This window comes from Poecilia latipinna, unplaced genomic scaffold (assembly GCF_001443285.1).
Source record: "Poecilia latipinna isolate Pla-1442-1.1 unplaced genomic scaffold, P_latipinna-1.0 Scaffold354, whole genome shotgun sequence".
NCBI classification, from domain to species: Eukaryota; Metazoa; Chordata; class Actinopteri; order Cyprinodontiformes; family Poeciliidae; genus Poecilia; species Poecilia latipinna.
This window is the reverse complement of record NW_015112970.1, coordinates 336,667-354,114: the sequence shown is the minus strand read 5'-3', so window position 1 is coordinate 354,114 and position 17,448 is coordinate 336,667. Positions and strand designations below refer to the sequence as shown.

The following is a 17,448-nucleotide window of genomic DNA, read 5'->3' as shown; positions in this document are numbered from 1 at the left end:
GGCAGCCAATCATAAACGAGAGCTTGGCAAATAACATTTTATGTAGCAACCAGTTCATTTTGAGATGGTCAAAACTGATTGTTAAATGATGATTTCATCAACAAATGTAAAAGCTAGATAAGAAAAAATAACAAAAATTACAACTGTTTACACCATCTGTTGTTATGCATGTCTTATTAAATTTAGTACAATAGTACCATTAACACAGAAATACCGGATTTTTCTATAAACATTTGAAACTCAAATATACTTTAATCGGCGTTACTAACCTTGTTCCTTTATCGAGTGAAGTTAAAACAGAGTTGCTTTTTTATCTTTTCTTTTGTTTATTGCGGTTAGCCTGTTCAGGTAGAACTGCTTTCGTTACCATAGCTACCTCAACAAGGAAGTTTCCAGAATAAAAGCATATAACCTTAATGGAACTTGGCATTTACTTTTTAATGAATTATTGTAATTTATATTTCATCATAATGTTTGGGAAAAAAGATTAGATTTTGTAACAAAAAATGTGTTTTAAAAATGTATTGGATTTATTATTATTACTTTTTGTTTTTGCATTAACCTCCCCTCCAGCTTTCTGAGACCCCCACTTTAAAAAACACAGCTGTAATATTCAGATACATCTAATAAAATTAGAATACAATGACAAGTCAAATATTGGAAACTCATGGTGTCACACCTTAATCATCTACTTGATTCCAAACACCTGCAGAGATTTTCTGAACCTCTACAGAAAATCTCTGCATATTTATATTTTCTGTAGAGAAATGAATATATGTTCACACAGCATATTTAAGCTCAACTCAGATTATTTTGTGAATTTTAAACTACTTTTTGCAATTAAAGTAGTTAGCAAATATATATAAAATAGTTTTAAGTCAAAATAGACAGCAAAAGCAGGGCCTGTATAATCTTTTACACTCAAAGAACCATAAGAAAATGTGTGTTCTTGTATTTATGCATTATATTAATATAGCACTTTTCAATAAAGGATCAACTAGTTTAACCAAAGTGCTGAACAGTACTAAAATGGATCAGACTGAGATAAGAAATAAAACAGAAAATGAAAATAGAATGAAAAACTATAAAAACATGCAACAAAAGTCAAATAAAAACAGAAGTAACAACAAACCAAATCACACTGAGCCAAGAGAAACTGAAATGTTTACACAGGGCAATAGGTAGGTAGACTCCCTTTAGGTGTTTTTTCTCATATTGTGTTTGTAGTTGTCTAATGCCTAGATAATCGTTGAAAAGTGTTGACTTTGGCAAATGGCAGTTCTTGATAAATCTGCGTTTTCAATACATTTGATTTTAACATTTTAATTTCAACTGATCTATGAGCAACTCACACCAAAAGTTAATTTAATTTATTTAATGTATTCTGGTCATTTTTGAATTAAGATAGAAGATATTTCAGTAACTGCACTAAATTACAATCAGATTTCTTTGAAGAAACTTTGTTGTGACAATTACTTTACTCATAACGCATCTATATTGGTCTGATAAATAAAAATGTGCCTAAATTCATAACCAATAAGTATTTCAATCTTGTGTGATTTTTATATGCATTTCTAGAAAGGGAGGGGAGAAATCATTAAGTATTTGTTCATTTATCGGTCATAATTCCAATATTAATATTGGATATTGATATTGGTAGAAATTTTCACATTGGTGCATTTCTGTTAATCTCCATGAATTCCTTTTTTACACTGAGATACTAAAAATGAGTGGACAGAATTTCTATTATTATACACTTTAATTTACTGTGCTTTTCCAGCCAATCAAGAAACTCTGTGAATGACGCCAATTATCCAAGAATTCGAGTTTATCACAGAGACGTTTTTAACATATTTCAAATGGGTTTAAATGAGTCTAGACAAAAAATAGCTAGAACAAAATAATAATAAATATGTGGAGGGGGGGGGGGAGAAACTCGAGTATTTAAATGTTTTGGTAGCAGGGACACATTTCAACCAGAAAACAGACTGAGATACAAGCTAGCTGCTAACAGGCCGAAACAGAAACGATTCTCAGCAGACTTTAAAAGGTACAAAATAATATATTTACTGCTATTAAAAACATTTCCTCCACTGAGGTATTATATCAGCAGCTAAAGAAACGCCCGCTGGGTAAACTGTGCTACGGTAAAGAGTGAGGTTAACCCCGAGTTAGCTTGTGCGGCCTAGCCGTGTAGCATCCCTCACTTACCGGCGCTGCTCCCCGGACGGTCGAGCTTCAGGATGTCTCGGAGGTGCTGGGTCGCTCCTTCGATGTCTATGTTAGAGTTGGACGCCATGGGTGAGGGGAAATGGGAAGGGATTTGGGAAAACACTGAGGGGAAAATATTGTTTTAATTCGATGCGAAGCTGTCACAGTTCACCCAGAGCAACCGTCCAAACTTCCGTTCTGTCCGTGCCTTCCGTTCCGTCTGCTCATAGTCTCTGCTAATTGGTTCCTACCTGAAACTCGTCTGAGGCCAACTCACGAGGAGGAGAGCGCCATCTACTGTACAGTCATGTTTTAAACACCTTTTCATTATTTTAGCAGAGTAGTAATTTTACTAAAAACAACTTCTGACATTTTAAGAGAATTGGTCAAAATTCTTGTTATTCTATTTACATATTTAATCAGATGTTGCTTTCTTGTTAGCAAGACAAAGTTAAAATGACTTTCCTTTCCTACTCAGTTTAAGTTGTGCAGAAGTTTTGCTTCCGATAGATTGTGTAGCTCCCCTGATGACAAAACATTAAGTGTTAAAAATATTAATGTCGCGTTTTAACAACTTTAACTGATTTTAATATAATCTTGTGATTAAATGGGCCAGATTTTAAAAAGTTATTAAAAGGGCAATTTCTGTGGAGTGCCTGTCTGTATTGCTTTGTACCTTTTCCCCATATCAGGAAAACTGAGATTAATATTTTAATTTATACAAGTACTAAAATACTTTAAAATTAAGAAGTTATAGTACTTTTTTGGGGAACCTGGAGCTACTGCTTAGGGACATATTTAACCCAACGTGCATTAATTCATACCCGTTTATGAATAGCACAACTTATTTTAATTTGCCTTAGTAGAATCTTTCTGCAGTAGATAGGGCACCAAAACTGACTTTGGGGCCCCACACCCTTGTAAACCTGCCTCTGGTTTTAAATATAAAATTTGTCTTCCTACCAGGATTAGTAGATAAATCTTTATTTGGTTATTAACCTCTCAAAAGTTCACTAAAAAGGTGCAAGTTGCTGGTGGTTCTTAGCTTGACCGTTGAAAGCTGATCACAGGAAAATCAAGTGATTTATTGGTGCATATTTACTGATAACTACGTAAATAAAAATAATTTTTGAATTCATATGCTTTGAATCGTTTTGTTTTTATGTTTTTTTACTTGAAGTAATCATAATCACGCAGCATTTCAGTGACCACACTGCTACGACAGCTGAAGCAAAACCTCTGGAGATTGGAAGTCTTTATTGGCCACATCTGGGCCAAAGAAAGTGCCTGAAGTCAAACAAATAAACAAGCAAAAGTAAAAAAAAACTTCAGTACATCGGCTCTTCAAGTAATTTCCCTGGTGAGGAAACGGTTCAGAAAATGACATGGAGAGACCACACAGTTAAGAAAAAATGTCCAGGTTTTATTGTGTATCGTGGCTGTTGTCCTTGTCGACTGCCAGATGTTGAGTGAAAGAGAAGAAAAAAGAAAGAAAATAAGATGAACGCTCATCCTCCAACATCCTTTGGTCTGCAACAGCTAAACCTGGCAGCATGAATGACGCTTAGAGGGGCAGAAACTAAACTTGACTCACTAAGAAGAGCTAAGGTGAACACAAGAATGGGGCGTCTCAAATAAAACCTGAAAACGGATCTACAGAACCGAAGAACCGAGTCGACAGCAGAGCAGAACGGGTTAGAATCAAAGCAGAGCATGAGTTAATGGCATCGATCGGATGTTTGTCCTTCTGGTGGCTTGAGTGTAGATACTGAGGATCTCCCAGCGTCATGCAGAGCGGCGGAGCGGCAGACAGGGGCGTCTGATTGGTCGGCCGGCTCTCAGCGAAGAGGTGTGTCGCGGTTCTGCTGGGCTGGAGGAGAGGAAACCCACCTGGACGCGGGTCGGTGATTGACATCTAGGGTCCGGCGTTTTTGCTCATTTGTCAAGCAGGCCTGAATGAGACGGAGGGAGGGAGGAGCACTTCCTCCATCTCAGGCGGCCGCCCCTGCCCGCCGGCGCGGAGAGGCGGCCTAGCCAAAGTTGTGGATGGCCAGCCTGAACATGTCATTGGTGCACACCCAAGCATCGTTAATGTTCTTCAGGATGAAACTCTGATGGAAACCCATGATGGGGTCTTCATCCGCCTGCAGAGAGATACCAACACTGAGTCACATCAACGACAAATACTAACACAGCTAAGCCTGTCGCAATAAATCGATTAATCGTATGCTAAATTAAAACAAGCTCACTAAGTCATGCCTTACAGGTCACTAAGGCAACCTGACGTGACCCAAATCAGATTTTGTTGCCTTGACGTGACCTTTTCCTGACCTTTCAAATGTGACCTGAATCTGTACGACCAGGTCGCTTCCATCTGACCTGAACGTCATTGATACTCGACAAATGTCACAATTTTGCATCCTGACATGCAGAAGAAGGAAAATCAACAAACATGGCGGACTATAATGAGGATTAAGTTGTTAATGTGCTGGGTCCTGTCAGACAACAACTTCAAAATTGCAAGATTCGCTTCACCATTAGCATCTATGTTTACTTCTGCAAACATTGAGCACTTCTTTTTCATGGTAGTTGGTAAAACAATGAGCACACTCTGTGTGTGATGGTATTGCGCCCTCTACTGCACATGCGGGACAATTTCAGGGCATTTGCAGTGCTCACAGGAGGTCACATACAAGTCGCATTTATTCTGAAGCGTGAACAACCACGCAAAAAAACAAAATTACGCAAAAAAATAAAATCAGAATTGCGCATTAAGGCATTCAGTGTGAATGAAGCTTAATTTTTATTTACATGACTTATCATTTTTCTCTCTTTTTTGGTTCTTTGGTCTCAACTAGTCCATGTTTTTATTTCATAATTTATTTTATTTGTTATTTCTGTTTTGTTTAGGACACTGATGTCCAAAACAGACATTTTAACTACTGGCAGGCCACAAAATTCATTATATAAAAATGCAAAAATTAGTTTATTGTGATATTTCTAAAAAATATGAAATCTGTATACCATTAAAGATTAAAAACACTGAAAAACTGTCAATTTCCAATTTTTGGGGGCATAATTTGTATTTCATTTTGTATTTCTATAATTTTTTTTTATCATTCTTGATTTGTGGACAGGGGTCAAACAAAATAATTTCAAGGGCCACAAATGGCAGACAACACTTTGGACATCCACTTCTCCAGAAAGATCTTCAGAAACTCTGGAAAACTACTAATGAAGTTGAAGAAAAATAAGAAATACAGATGAGAGGTACAGTTACCTTTAGCTGTCCTACGACCATACTCAAGATGCAGTTGTCTGGAGTTGGCTGGTGGTCCTGCGCTGTTATACTATGCGCTATTTTTGTGAAGGGGAGACTCTGGGAAACACAATAAAACAGAAATATAAAAAGCTGGGTTAAATTCAAGCATGAAAATAACAATAACCTGCAATAAAATGACACAAGGGGCAAAGAATTCCTCAAAAAAATAAGTGAAAATAGAAGATTAATACACCAATTAGTGAATTAGTTTTTGCCCAAATATTGCAGAATTACACAGACTTACATGAAAATGTCAAAATTTGCACAGAAATATAAAGCATGGCACCGTTTAGGACAGATTTTTTGTTTTTAAAAGGTGATTTTCAGCTAGTTACAAGCTGCAGTATGTAACTTTTATAAAAAGAATATTTAGTTGTTTTTTTTTACATGTTGACAATTTAATATGAGACAGAAAATATGTTAAAAGATAGATCTCCCCCCCGCCCTCCCTGAGCTACTATTGCCATCTGAAGAAATGCAATGCTCCCGACCAAAAAACAACCAATCAGAGCCGGGAGGAAAGGCTTACCGCTGTTAATCAATCTCATGTAATTGCTGCTAAATGTTCCAGTGGGAGGAAAACAACTTAATGTTACAGAAAAACTGTTTACCCACCATCATACAAGGCTATGCTAACTAGCTTTAGCATCCATGGCAGCCTCCGAATGAGCAGTGCGTACAGAAGCATGATTGACAGCGTTCCTGGCTCAGATTGGCTGTATCGGAGTCAGGAGCGCTGGAGCACTGGAGGATAGCATTCTTCCAGTGCTATCTAGTTAGCACTGGAAGAATAGAGAGGAGCTTTATTTTTTTTACCCACATTATGCTTCATACCATAGTGTCATGACATAGTGACTGTTTCAACAAATATGTAAAAAATATTTTAAGAAAAATGACATACTGCAGCTTTAAGAATCTGTTTCACCTGCATAGAGCTACTTTGACTGCATTTTGTCCAGTCAGAGCAAAATCCTACACATTTAACTCCAGGCTTGCCCACATGAAATATTGTTTGACTCATTGAGGCAATTAAATGAAGTCATTATGTTTCTCAAAAATGCTTTGGATCCTTTAATGTTATGAAAAAGGTGGCTTTTCTTATTGACCTGCAGCATAAAGTAAAAGAGTCAAAGTTTTTCTCCATTTCTTTAACCACAAATTACCATAAAAACTCACAGTGAGTTTCTCAACAATTGCTATTTTTCCCTGGTAGGGCTGTCCTTCCCATGTAAGGCATGATGTATCGATCTGAGAGGAGAGACGGGAGACGAACGTTAGCTGGAAAAATCATCTGTCTTCATGAAAAACAGTCAATCCACACACAGAACCAGTCTGAGATAAATCAAATACAAAAAGGTTACAGCTCTGTTGAAAGTGTTTTTACAAAACCTAAATGTTTACCTCGCTGCAACTGAAATTAAGTATTTTGGTTTTTATTCATATTACTATTTGGTATTTTCTGCCAATATTGCAACCGTCTTACTATTTCTACCAAACTTAATTTTATTTTCTATTTCTCTACCTGTGATTTTTGGTCAGCTGAGGTTGTTGTAAATCTGCTACATGTATAAACCTTTACATAACTTTAACATGAAAAGAAACCTCAGTAAATATAAAATGTACTTTTCAAATGATTAATAAAAAAAAGGCTTCCAAACCAATAACTGGCTGGATGCTAACAGGTTTGTCAGCTGCATCTTGTTTGACCACATAATTGCGCCATTTGACATTTCAAAAATACATTTGCTCAATGGAAACATGTGAAATTTCAGAAAAATTCACATTTTCTGATAAAACGTCTTTGTGGTGTTTTGCTAAGGTGGTGTTTTCTGGCAGTAGACCCCTGGGTTAGAGAAACAAATCCCAGCCAATCAAACAAATGAGTCCAGCTACATTTTCCTGTAGAGTCAGGTTGGTCAGTTTGGACAGCTGCTTCACATTAATCATGGTGAATAAACTACATTTAAACCATTTAACTTCAATATTAAAGAGAATCTGAAAATGATGGATGACAAGCAGAACCCAACTTTGACTCACATATATTGATCCGAGCTGCGATCTGTCCGAGTCGAACATCTGGTAGTAGTGCTGCACGAAGCTGGAGCCTATCTGCTCCCACAGAGGCTGCTCCGCCATCTTGAATCACCCTGCAACACACACTGGGCAGGGGGGCGGAGCAGACATTGGGTCACACACACTGGTCAACCCGGATAAAAGCAACAAACATCTGAACATCCCAGTGAGCCCAAGTCAGCAGCTGTTTCTGTGAAGAACGCCGCCAGCTATTAGGAAATAATCACAACGTATGTATACAGGTGAGCGGGTACACTGAACACTGAGGGCGGCTGTGCTTTAGATGCGCAGCTTTACGGACAAACCGCAAAACTACTTTCATATCATCCCGGTGTAAACAAATGGGTGTCAGAGCGCATTGTGACGTTGCATCGCTGGTAGATGGGATTCTGTGTGTGATGAACGAAGCTGTCAAATCCCATCGCCAACATGGACACAAAGCTACAAATGGCTGGGAAAGGTGAGAGTTAATCTATTAAATTTAACTGAATTTAAATTGTCTAAAAGCTGGAGTATAGACATTTTTTATAAGCATAATTGTGTGTTAAATTTAATATAATTTTAGGTTTCTGTGCAATTTTTCTTCAGGTTAACTTAGCTCCGTTAGCTCTGATTTCTTCTTTTTCTTGACTTTTGTTCTTATTAGACAATTATTCCCTCTGGTTTTGGAATTTAACTTACTTTTTTTTTTTTACTTTCAGATAGTTATGATGCGCAACTATGGCTACAAGCTATTGTTTTCACATCTGGGGGCAGCCGATTAGCATATGAAATGCTCAAATAATAATCTGAACTCTGACCCCAACTCCCAGAGGAGACAGTGAGAAATAAACTATCGAAGAATACTCAAATCAGAACTGGTAAAATAAATGCAACAAAATATCAGAAAATCCCAGAGGACAATTTTCTTCCATCTGCAGGAGAGCTACAGCTTCAGAAAACATTTTATTCATCATGACGAAGCATCCAGCTAAAACATCACAAAGAGAGTTTGAAGACGAGGTGGAGGTTCTGGAGTGGCCTAGTCAAAGCCCAGATCTGTTTACAGCTCTGGCTGCAGTGACCAGATGTGCAGCCTGACTGAGGATATTTATGAAATCACTTATTTCATGTTACAGATTTTCATTTGTCATTATTTTGTAAAAATCTGTTTCATTGACAATAAAGAAGTGTTTTGTTGGTCAAAAAGCAAAATTGTATTAATAATGATCGATTTATCAAAGCAACAAAAGAGTAAAACATCCAAGGGGGTGAATACTTTTTATGTGCCTTGTGTTATTTATTCTAAATGCTTAGAAACGGTAACAAGACACCTAAATAGTACCGCTGACATCCGGGTTCCTGAAGGTCACAAAAACATGACATGAATTTATCACAATTTTTAGAAATACTTTCATCACCATGTTATACAGCGCAACAATAAAGTATGGTAAAATTGTTAATGTTGTTCTAAAAATTAAATGTTTCAAATAATGTTTGGACTACTGTGATAAGCAAGATAATTTAATTCTAAAAATACGATTAACTCAGACTGAGCTTAAGGAAGTTTATTGTTGAATAGAAATTCCTCATTATGATAAGTTGTAATTTTTGTTGCTGTCATTACAGGAAATAAGATTATCCTTTAAAACATTGCTTATTTCCAAAAGCAATACCCTAACATAATGTTCGTTTTCACCAAAGCAGAGACCTTGATGTTTAGATATATAAACTTTATATTCTCACTCTACATCTGTCACATTTTTGCTGAGCGAGCCGTTTTTCCATTAGCAGGTTTATTGGAGTAGCAGCATTCCTGCAGTTTGGAGGAAATGACCAGATAATCTGATCAGGAAGTCCAGCTCTGACCTGGGATGAACCCATCAGCCCAGTGCAGGTGAGGGAACAGTGGTGAATAAATTCAATAAATCAGGATAAAATTACAACTTTTAAATTAAAATCTAATCACTGAAATGTTGGATGGAACATTTTAGATGCTTTTTTTATTGTCAAGGTAACTACAACCACATCCACTCATTGACTTAAGACTCTAAACTCAGTACACACAATTCTGCTTTTAATTGCTATACTAAAACTTGTGCGTTTTCAAATGAAGACCAACCTAAATTCAGTTTTTATTGCTGAGAACAAACTAAATATTTGTTCAGTTTTCTTCAATGGAGCCCAGAATAGTAACACAACTGGATACATTTTATTTAACAATCTAAAAACAATTTGAAGTTTTGGATCTATGATTCTGCTCCTTCAAAAAACATATGATTATCTGTTTCAGATATGTCATGCTTAGTTTATTGTTGAGAAGGTTAAAAAAATAAAAAACATTTTTGTGATTTTAGTTTTTTAAAAATTATACTTTTTTAATGCCAGTACTTTTGAGCTGACAATTTTGGCCCAAGCGATAAAAAGTTTGGACAACCCTAGGCGTGACGTCTGGGTTTTCCAATCTGAAAGAGTGAGTTGATCAGATAAAGATAAACCATCAAAACACCAGCAGAAACATAAACAAGCTGGTCAGCAATGACATGAAATGGTTGATGACTGTTGTGCCACAAACAATTTGTCAATAATTTAGCATATCTAGTGAAATGTGTGCAAAAAACTAATCTTTCTTCCCAATAGAAGTCATTTTACAGTTTGGAAACATCTTGAAAGATGTCTGTTTCATTTCAATTTTTTTCTCTCTAGCACTTTGATCTACTGAGGCTATTCTAACTTTATTTATAAATAAAGGTAGATTGGAAAATGACTTTCCCGTTTTCTTTTTACAGAAACACATACCGCAATATTACACGCAAAACTGGAATACAGGGCTTTAATGAATAATTCTCAAAAATGAAAATACACATTTGTAAAATCAAAGCCCTAAACTGACAGCACAGGTCACGTGTTCTCAGGGTTGCTGCTGGAACAATCTAAGCGCGCTAAAACATTAGCACAGGACCCGCACACTGCGGGACAGAAACGCAATAAATCTGCACAGTTTGCGGTATTAAAGAGCAGAAGGAGAAACGATGCGGTGGTGCCGATCAATGGTAAAAGCTCCTCTTGTTTAGTCAGTTGACGTTAGCCAAGTAGCCGCTGCTAGCTTGTGAGGAAACTTGTCTGTTGATCCAGACTTTCCCAACCACCAGCTCATGTTAGCCGCCCGGGAAATAGTTTTCCCAAGGCGTTGGCTGACAGACTCATTGGAGTTGGTCTTCTCACTGCATGCTAAAAATACCCAGACCCTTCTAAAGTGCGGATACCTCCTACGGGCCCGCGCTTCTATCCCTCCCGGACCAGCTACCCGACATAGGCGTGCCCGACGTTAGCCCGCTAAAACCAGAAGTTATTAGCCGGTTTGATCGGTCGTATTATCCTTAATTAATTCAAACGCCTAAATAAATTCATGTTTCTTTGTTTTCACGCAGGTTTATGCCCAGTGCATAAAACAAATGACATAAACTTACCTCACTGTAACGCCGAGGCCGGCTGCACGATGGCACAGTGCAATGTCTCCTACGCTGCGAAGGCACGCAACCGAGGACGCAGCCGCCGCGGTGCATTGCGGTTGTTGTAGTCTGTCTTCTTCGCACCTTTTGGCGCTCCTACGGCTGCTGACACTCAATTTGTTGTATTACCGCCATCTACTGGATCAAACGTTTATCACAGATCTATAACAAGTTTCCCTTATTTTTGTTCTGCTTCTTGTGATTTGACCTTTATTTTATTTGCATCCAAAAAATATTTGCAGTTGTAAATTTGATACCCATTTTATTCACTGCTTCCTTAAACTCTCCTTTGTGATTTATGTGCAATAGATTCAATAAATATATGCTGTACCATTTCAAAATTGCAATAATTTTGAAATGGTACATAGTCCTGTTCTGTGTTAAGCAGCTACTTTAAGTGATTTATTAAGACCTGTATGGCCTGTATGACCTACATACAGGTCATACAGGTCATACAGGTCATACTTTTATGACAGATTTCTAATGATCTCTTATCTTTTTTTAAAGAAGGGAATATATTTTCCTCTACATTTAAGTTGTCTGTAATCCTCTTTTCATTTTTATATTTCCTTCATATTATAATCATATTTTTAACTTCTTCAAAACTTCAATGATTAAAGTCACCACTAAGATGCTTCCAAAAGATAAATCCCACTCAAATCCACCTAAGTATTTTAGTCATTCATTTTGGATAGTTTTATCATTAAATCAACATGTTCTTTGGGTAATCTGAAGTAACATCATATTAACATCAAATGTTGGAAAAACAACTGGTGCACTAGTTGCCTCTGTTTAATCTGTAAAATGCTGCAAATAATCACTCTTGTTCTTAATATGATTATAAAGTTATTGGTAAAGCTGATGAAAACTATTAACTTTACCTGCAGAGTGGAGTATAACTGAAACAATTAAGTACAAATTCATTCAATGAGCAAAAAGCAACAGAGTTTATTAAAACATGTCAAACAGAGAAAATATGTTAAATTAATAGCTTGGAGAATCGTTTTTATCTCTGCAGAAAAGGGCTACACAAATTTTGCTAATATATGCATATACAGAGCTGTAAAAAAGTAGCTTAGAGATTTCATCTGTTTTTGACATTTTGTCACACTTTAATATTCCAAATCCTTGCATTATAATATCAAAGACATCCTGAGTGAATACAAATGAGGAAAAGTAAAACAAACAACAACACTGACATCTAACAGTATGGAATGGCTAACAAATGTATATTTCTAAAGCTTTAAGACTCCAGAGAACTACATTAAGGACCATTAAACCTCAGTTAGCGGGGAAAAAACACCCCTGCTTTATATTGTAAAAACTAAGATTATCTGAATCTTCTGCTTCATGTTGGAGTCATCGCTGCTGTTGTCAGCTTGGATCTGACCGATGGTCACATGTTCATCTGGTTCTTTATGTGACTCTGCTGTCTTCACCGCCTCCCAAAACACACAGCAATGATAATTAGTCACAGATTCAGACACAAAGAGCTTCTTACGCCCCTCCCTGTTCAAACCAGTGGTGGACATTTGGTTGAATCATCAAAACAGTTTGGAGGAACAGAAATAGATTAATTTTGATGAAACACCATCAAAATGAATCTGTTCTTCTTCGTGGTCTGACTGCACACATTGCCCTCTGTCCATAAAACAGAAAACTGTTTTTGAAACAGGTAATTCATCAGTTTATGGACAAATGTTGGGATGAACTACGATTACTATTACTGCCTTAGGACAGTAAATAACACCAGTGTTGAAAATCCAAGCAGAAAGGATAAAAATGTATCTGAAAAGCAGCTGAAAGATGACTTGGTTTGCTTCTTTTGTGGAGCGCCAGCAGGACGTCGTACTCAGTCCTGAAGTCTTCAGTTTGAAAAATGAAACAAACAAAAAACATTAATATTACTGTCAAGATTTTGAGAAAGTGATCATTTCCATCTGTGTTTGTTTGTTTGTTTCTACGACAAAGAAATATAACTACATTTACCACCATACAAATTTATTCTGTTTTTGCTTTTTTCACTGTTAAATGTTTAAAATTTCAATTTATGTATCAGACAAAAATAATCTTAGTGAGTAAAAGAAAAATTGTTTTGAAATGACAATTTACTTTTTTAAAGATATCCAAACCAGTCAGGCTCTATGTATCTACTACAGTTTTCTGGCTGACCACCGATCTGCTGGTTCCGATTTTGTGTCACCAATTTTTTTTGTTTGAAAAGTCACTAAACTAGCAACAAAATTGCTAAGTTGGCAACAGACTGATTTTCAGACTTCATCAGTAAATAAGATCATTCTGTCATTTAAGTATTGCTCGATCACCTATCTCCCAAAATTAAGGAAGTCAAGGACAATTTTTTTGGTGACACCTTATAAAATACAATTGCTCCCTTTGTAATTGTGCTTAATCAACCTTTTGAGCTTCAGTTTCATCAGTAACAGACCGTCTTGATTACAGCTGGATCAATCAAATTAAGAAATCACGCCTGGATCAGTTCTTCTGTTTCTTTTTTGTATTTTTGCTCTGTTTGTTAAAATCTCCTGTCGGTAATGACATATTACTTTTATCCAGTGTACAAAGCAAGATCCATAAGAAGAATTGGAGAATCTTGACTGCCAACATCAGTGTCTGATCTCACAAATGCTGAGAATGATCAAATATTAATCTAAACACATTAGAGAGAAATTAGGAACCATTTTAGTCCCTTGCAAAATGATTTCTAGCTTTGAATAAAGATGTTTAATTACAAACTTTTTTATATCTCTTTTGTAATAAGAGAGACCATCAAAATACAATGTGTTTTAACATTTTTAAAAGAAGCACAACAATGTATTTTAATCCTGAGGAATGAACAAGATGAAGACAAGACATACTATTACTGGCCCAAAATGTTTTCATATTCATTTTATGACGACAGGAAGAAGAGGCTTGTACAGTCTGAGAGCACTGACTACACAACTGAAGATGTTGCAGTAAACCTGCAACCAGAGCACAAGACATGTGAGTTCAAGACAAAGAGTGTAAGACATTTCCTCTGGTATTTTTATTGTGAACTGAAACTCCTCACCTCAGGTTTCAGTTCCTGAACCTGTAAGCTCATTAACAACCAACTTCTTTTCTTTATCTTTCTTCTTAAGGAAAATTCTGTTCCAGTCTCCTGGACAAAGCCTTTTTTGTAAAGTATGGTTTTGTGTTGGTAAAATTAAATGAAAGAAAAGAAGGAAACATCAGGTTGTTGTTTCGGAATAAGCAAATCACTTTTGTTTTTACGACTTTGGTGAAAGAGGAAGATTAACAGTCTTACAATTTAAGTGCATTGTATATATTTTAAAAAGTTTGTTAGCTTTATATGTTTTGTGTTTGCTCTGTTCAGGGGGTTGTGCCCAAAGACTGAACGTTGTAGAACAGTTTCCATGGTGACGATAAAAGACCCCCACATAGCTGTCCGTGCGATGCCTGACCACTTTGTTTATTTAAATTGCGCAGCAAAAACATATTGTTTCCTAACCTATAAAATTCTAAGCAAAATAATCTGAGTATCAAGTATTTACTGCAAAGATCAGATTTTAGTATGTTAATAAATCTTTACTTGATTTATTTTGTTTTATTAGATTTGTCAAAGAATACATAATTTTAACCATATTCATTATAATAATCATTATTACAGTTATTATAGTCTTTGCTGTTGTATCTACTTTTATTTACGTATAAATTATTAATTTATTGCTATTCGTTATTTTTTTTATTTTTTTATATGTTTTAGATTCTAAACATTTTATTTTGTGCAGTATATATATATATATATATATATATATATATATATATATATATATATATATATATATATATATATATATTACTTTCACTCAGTTACGTTTACTTGAATATCGTTTTGGAAAAAATGTACTTTTAGTAGTAGTTTACTACACCATACTTTTTACTTGTGCTTGAGTAGTACAATATTGCTATATAGCTCTTACTTGAGCAAAATTACTGGACTCTTCCCACTGTCAGTAACTTCACTGAATGATGAACAAACACATTTTAACCAAAAATATACCAGATACAGACACAAACCCACAATTTATGTTAAAAGTGAGACTACATGTTTGAATGCAAGCTTTATATTTTCTAGTTTTATATGCTGAGCCTGCTGAGATATGTGTAATGTTTGGTATTTTAAGGACTAAAATAAAAACATAAACACATATAAATTACATAATTATGAAATAACAAATGTAACTGCACAATCTTTCTCATAATTTTGCACCTTGTATCTGTCTGATGACGTTATATTTAAAAAATAAATATTCTGAGTAGTTTTACCAAATATATTTTTTACTCTTGCTTGAGTAATTTCTTGAATGGATATGCCTTACTTTTTCATAAGTAAATATATGTTGAAATATTAGTACTCTTACGTGAATGCAATGTTTGCCTACTTCTTCTTCTCATTATTATTATTATTATTATTATTATTATTATTATTATTATTATTAGTAGTAGTAGTAGCAGTAGTAGTAGTAGTAGTAGTAGTAGTAGTAGCAATATAAATATGATTATTATTATTATGTTACTTTATAAAACAGCAGTTACTATAATTCTAAGTAGACAATAATAACAACAGTATTAATAATAATAATAATAATAATAATAATAATAATAATAATAATAAGAAGAAGAAGAAGAAGAAGAAGAAGAAGAAGAAGAAGAAGAAGAATTACTATTATTATTATTATTATTATTTTTTTAATGTATTTATTTATTTATTTTTTAAATTAAAACTACATTTCCTAGTATGCTTAGTGGAAGGTCCTGAATGACAGCCACACTAGCAGAACTTTGTAGTCCTTTCTAGACGTCGCAACCATGTCGCAACACTAAACTAAACCACGAGCTGAACTACATTACCCATAGTGCGTAGCTTCAGCACATTCAGTACATTCTGCTTATCCGGGGATGTCGCACCGCTGCTATTTTCTCCCTACAGTCCCTCTCACTATCAACCCACAGCTCAAGAGGACTGACACGGGTCTCTGGCTGGAAACAGACCGAGAATAGGACGCCAACCGGAGGCCAAGAAGAAAAAAAAACATGGCCGAACTCGGCGCGGGGAGCCTGCCGTTGGGAGAACCAGCTTTTAGCTACCAGCAGGAACAGGAGCTGAACGAGCGGCTGAAGCGGCTCTACCCGGCTGTGAACGAGGAAGAGACCCCTTTACCCCGATCCTGGAGCCCCAAGGATAAATACAGCTACATCGGGCTGTCACAGAACAACCTGCGGGTCCACTACAAAGGTTAGAGGGCTGCCTCATCCCGGATGGGTCTGACAGTTACAGCGGAGAGAGGTCTCAGCTGTAATCGGTCACTGTGTTGTTGCGGAGGGGGCTCAGAAAGCCACACACACACACTCACTGTATGCGATTATGGTGACTCTATATATGTGTGTGTGCAGTCCTGGTAAATCTAGCCTGAGCTGCCTCTTCTGTCCTTGCTTTGTTACACAAACGAGCACAGGAATTCCCAAACGGGTGACAGCGAACTCGTTAACCCTGACAGTTGGTTTTATGAGCAACCAGATTAAATTAACCCTCAGTACCACGTCATTCTTTGTTTATTTACCGTTCCCACTGCTGGAAACTGGCTGGCCATCTCACTGTGAGGAGTCACTCTTACAGAAGCATAACAAATGCTAGCACAAAGCAGCCTGTTAGTGCAGTGGTGTAGCAGACCTATGGCTAACACAGCCCCTGCCTGTTCTTTCTGGGTGTTATTCCTCTGAAAACAGAGCAGCTACAGGATGGAAACAAGCCAAACTTGTTGTCAGGCTCTAACAATGCGGCTCAGAGCTGCTTGGGTTTTAAATAAACAAAGCCGTTAAATAAACATTAAAGATAATGGCATTGTTGCGTTTTCTCGCGTGATTTCGTTCTGGAAGTGTTTTCCAGAAGTCTTGGCCTGGAATAAAGCTTTGCTGCTCCATGAAAACAGCCTCCAACTGTGGCAGAGAGGAGGCCTCTGCGCAGCACACCAGGCCAAGTGTACCGATCATGTCATAAATCTGGTGTAGCAGTCTGGCATTTTTAACAATAACACAGACTAAACGGTCCAGAAAACCCGTCACAGGTCTCCACAAGCTGTCATCTGTATCCTAAATTAAAACAAGATGACGTCTGTATTCTGTTCCCTTTGAATGAAAAGGGGTGTACTTTTTTTGTCAACATGCTTACAGTACTTTGAAAAAGTTCCCCCATTATAGTTTTTTTTTTTTTTTTTTTTTTTTTTTTTTTTGGTGGGGGTAAAATTTTGCCCTTTAATTTGGGAAAAAAAAAAAAAAAATTTTTTTTAT

The 17,448-nt window shown here is 36.3% G+C and overlaps 2 protein-coding genes and 2 long non-coding RNA genes across 4 annotated transcripts in view; 1 reads left to right on the top strand and 3 right to left on the bottom strand.

The window, feature by feature from the left end:
- Positions 1-17,448, bottom strand: part of LOC106949639 (uncharacterized) — a 342,173-nt gene that overhangs the window by 2,568 nt on the left and 322,157 nt on the right. The window lies entirely within an intron of this gene.
- nutf2 (nuclear transport factor 2) lies at positions 3,452-11,166 on the bottom strand. The gene is made up of 5 exons (XM_015036029.1): positions 11,056-11,166; positions 7,571-7,692; positions 6,710-6,781; positions 5,492-5,590; positions 3,452-4,355 (listed from the first exon to the last, which is right to left on the bottom strand). Exons 2-5 carry the CDS (start codon positions 7,667-7,669, stop codon positions 4,242-4,244), a joined length of 384 nt encoding a protein of 127 aa, XP_014891515.1. The 5' UTR covers positions 7,670-7,692; positions 11,056-11,166; the 3' UTR covers positions 3,452-4,241.
- LOC106949636 (uncharacterized) lies at positions 13,996-14,781 on the bottom strand. The gene is made up of 2 exons (XR_001425412.1): positions 14,168-14,781; positions 13,996-14,078 (listed from the first exon to the last, which is right to left on the bottom strand). It is a non-coding gene; the product is annotated as an uncharacterized LOC106949636 (long non-coding RNA).
- The window catches only part of ranbp10 (RAN binding protein 10), a 25,806-nt gene continuing 24,349 nt past the window's right edge, over positions 15,992-17,448 (top strand). Inside the window, exon 1 of the mRNA XM_015036019.1 lies at positions 15,992-16,396. Coding sequence (XP_014891505.1) covers positions 16,195-16,396 — 202 coding nt within the window. The 5' untranslated portion in view covers positions 15,992-16,194. The remainder of the gene's footprint in view (positions 16,397-17,448) is intronic.